The 2,937-nt window shown below is 30.5% G+C and overlaps 1 protein-coding gene across 1 annotated transcript in view; it reads right to left on the minus strand.

Annotated features, from left to right (window-relative positions):
* LOC144958074 (uncharacterized) overlaps positions 1-2,497 on the minus strand; it is a 13,621-nt gene extending 11,124 nt beyond the window's left edge. The window contains exon 1 of the mRNA XM_078889681.1: positions 2,014-2,497. Coding sequence (XP_078745807.1) covers positions 2,014-2,029 — 16 coding nt within the window. The 5' untranslated portion in view covers positions 2,030-2,497. The remainder of the gene's footprint in view (positions 1-2,013) is intronic.
* Between the last annotated feature and the right edge of the window lie 440 nt (positions 2,498-2,937).

Raw genomic sequence — 2,937 nt, forward strand, 5'->3', positions numbered from 1 at the left:
AGATGTGCACCGGTTTTAGACACGTTACTGCTGTCACAAAGTGTGACACTTCTTAAGTTATATTTGTAAACATACGTTTTTAAATTGCCGAAAATGTTTATTTTGCTATGCCTTCTGTACGTGGTTTCATCACATAGAATTATTTTTTGAATTGTTGTTGATTTTTTATATTCAGAATTGAGATAAATAAATAAATTATAACTGTGAAATTGAATGTAAGCTTCAGTTTAATATACGAAAACAGATAAAATGGACGTTTCGGGTTTCCCTTCATCAACACCACATGATGAATTTAATAACTACAGACGAATGAGATAATGTGGTAACATTGTTAAGATGCATAAACAAAAACATTGATGGGCAGGAAATTGTATGCTACTTTGTGAGGAAGCGCGAATTAAAACAGAGCAATCAAAAGAGGGGAGGAGGGGAGGAACTGTGTAATGCAATATAGAAAGTGAACTAAAATAAAGTGTGGACTATTGTTTGAAAATAAATACAATGGAATTGGAAATAAATACAAAATATAAGGGATGTAGGTATTAATATATTAGTGGCATTAGCAGCGGCAGAAGCAACAGTAGAAATAGTAGTAGTAGTAGTAGTAGTAGTAGTAGTAGTAGTAGTAGTAAGTAGTAGTAGTAGTAGTAGTAGCGCAAGCAGCAGCAGCAGTAGTAGTAGTAGTAGTAGTTTGTAGTAGTAGTAGTAGTAGTAGTAGTAGTAGTGTAGTAGTATAGTAGTAGGGATGCAGAAAATAAAGACAGGCATTTCAATTTTGACACGGCGCCGCCAAGTCTGGGACTTTTTTGTCCTAGTGCGGAAGGCTGCTATATTTTTATACTATCACAAACGATATGAACACGGGACTGGGGCAGTCCTGTCCCGTTGATTTTGTAGCATTTCACAACGGCTTGGGACACAACGGGACTGTTTTGTCCCGTCCCAATAGGTGCGGTAGGTTTCTCTAAATTCTATATGTTACAGATTTGGGACAGGTATGTCCCAGGACAGTGCAGAAGGGGTGTTAGGCCATATTTTTTTTTCGAACAGAGACAACGCTATCAACAGCCAGGTACTCATTTTACACCTGAATATGGCGAGAGAATGTGAGTAAAGAGTCTTTTCCAAGGACTCAACTATGCGCCGAGCGAGGTTCGAACCCAGGGCCTTCCGATCCGAAAGCGATTGTCATAGCACAAGAGCACATAGCCGCACATCTTTTGTTCTACCCCCCAATCTATTCTGATTTCGTCATCTTTGAATAAAAGGCTGGTTCAAAAACGTTTATATGATGCTTTTTAAAGATTTGCTTTTTTATATTTCATTTATTGAACTTTGATGTCTGATAATCTGACGTCACAATTATTATTGTAAACTTGATATCATTGCGCTTTACTATTTTTATGGGGAGGAGTAGAGAAATAAATATTAATTTATTAATTTATTTGTTTTGCAATCTTTTCAATTTTCAGTTTATTGTGACGGTTTTAACTATTTTACAGTGATGAAATTATTCATATAAAGCGCGGCTCTGGTTGTGGACCCGCTCCTTGTTTATATATACATCATATTTCCATTATCTTTTTATCTTATTGTGTAAATTATAACACGTCTGTACAAGATTATTATTATTATTATTGTTATTATTTATTATTATTATTATTATTATTATTATTATTATTATTATTATTATTATTATTATTATTATTATTATTATTATTATCATTATTATTATTATCATTATTATTATTATTATTATTATTATTATTATTATTATTATTATTATCATTGTTATTACTATTATTTATTATTATTATTATTATTATTATTATTATATTATATTATTATTATTATTATTATTATTATTATTATTATTATTATTATTATTATTATTATTATTGTTATTATTATTATTAATATTATTATATATTATTATTATTATATTATTATTATTATTATTATTATTATTATTATTATTATTATTATTATTATTATTAATAAACATTTTCTCACCTGTGTTGAGTATCATGGTTGGTGGATTTGTGTGAATTGTGAATTGGTGCGACGTCTGAATGACAGATAGGTTCAACTCCTTTCACTGAAGACCCCCGAAAACAGTCAATTTTAGTTGAGAAATATAGAACGACATGAAACGACCATGAATACAGTATATCTAATATCTTCTACAATAGTGACCTGACTCAAATAGCAAAGGGATGAATTAAAATGTATATCTCTTTCTACTATTTCGTCTTGATTTATTTTGATGTGAGAATTCTATCGTTTTAAAATAATTATTTCAAATGCATGTCTATTGTCTGTTCACAAATTGCACAATTCTCAATTCAATCAACTTGCAACATTTCATCTCTCGGGTTTCAATAAATAAAATGATATTCTAAATAAACTTGCTGCCAAACACGAATCTCTTTTCCTTTATCTCTCTATATCTCTATCCCTCCTGCTTCCTCTCTATAAAATTCTAGTTCTTCTAACTTCAAAGAATGTTATAAAGACGTGGTGATCATTGAAATAAATTTGGATAAAGCGGCGACATTTATACCGGCACGGGGAATTAGATTTGTGTGTGGCCATAAGATGAAACATCAGAAAACGGACAGAAGATGATATAACGACAATGACATTTACTGACAAAACACGCTAGATAACTTTAACCTCAAATATCCATCGTTTAATTTAAATAAAATTGAACTTTACAACAACAAACAAATTTTTGAAGTCTCGGGTTTAATTTTTTGTTGTTTCCAAATCGAGAATTATCTAAATTTATCGATCTAAGAATTTTTAACAATTTCTGACCAAAAAAGAAACATGAAAAATAAAAAAGGCGGTTTGTTACTGAAGAGCAGAAGCTGTGATGAAGTTTCGTTCCTTATTGAGTTAATTAGTATGGACATTTGAGCAGCAATCAAACGA

This window comes from Berghia stephanieae, chromosome 12 (genome assembly GCF_034508935.2).
Source record: "Berghia stephanieae isolate SIO BIC M18660-M18661 chromosome 12, UCSD_Bste_1.3, whole genome shotgun sequence".
In the NCBI taxonomy this organism is placed as follows: Eukaryota; Metazoa; Mollusca; class Gastropoda; order Nudibranchia; family Aeolidiidae; genus Berghia; species Berghia stephanieae.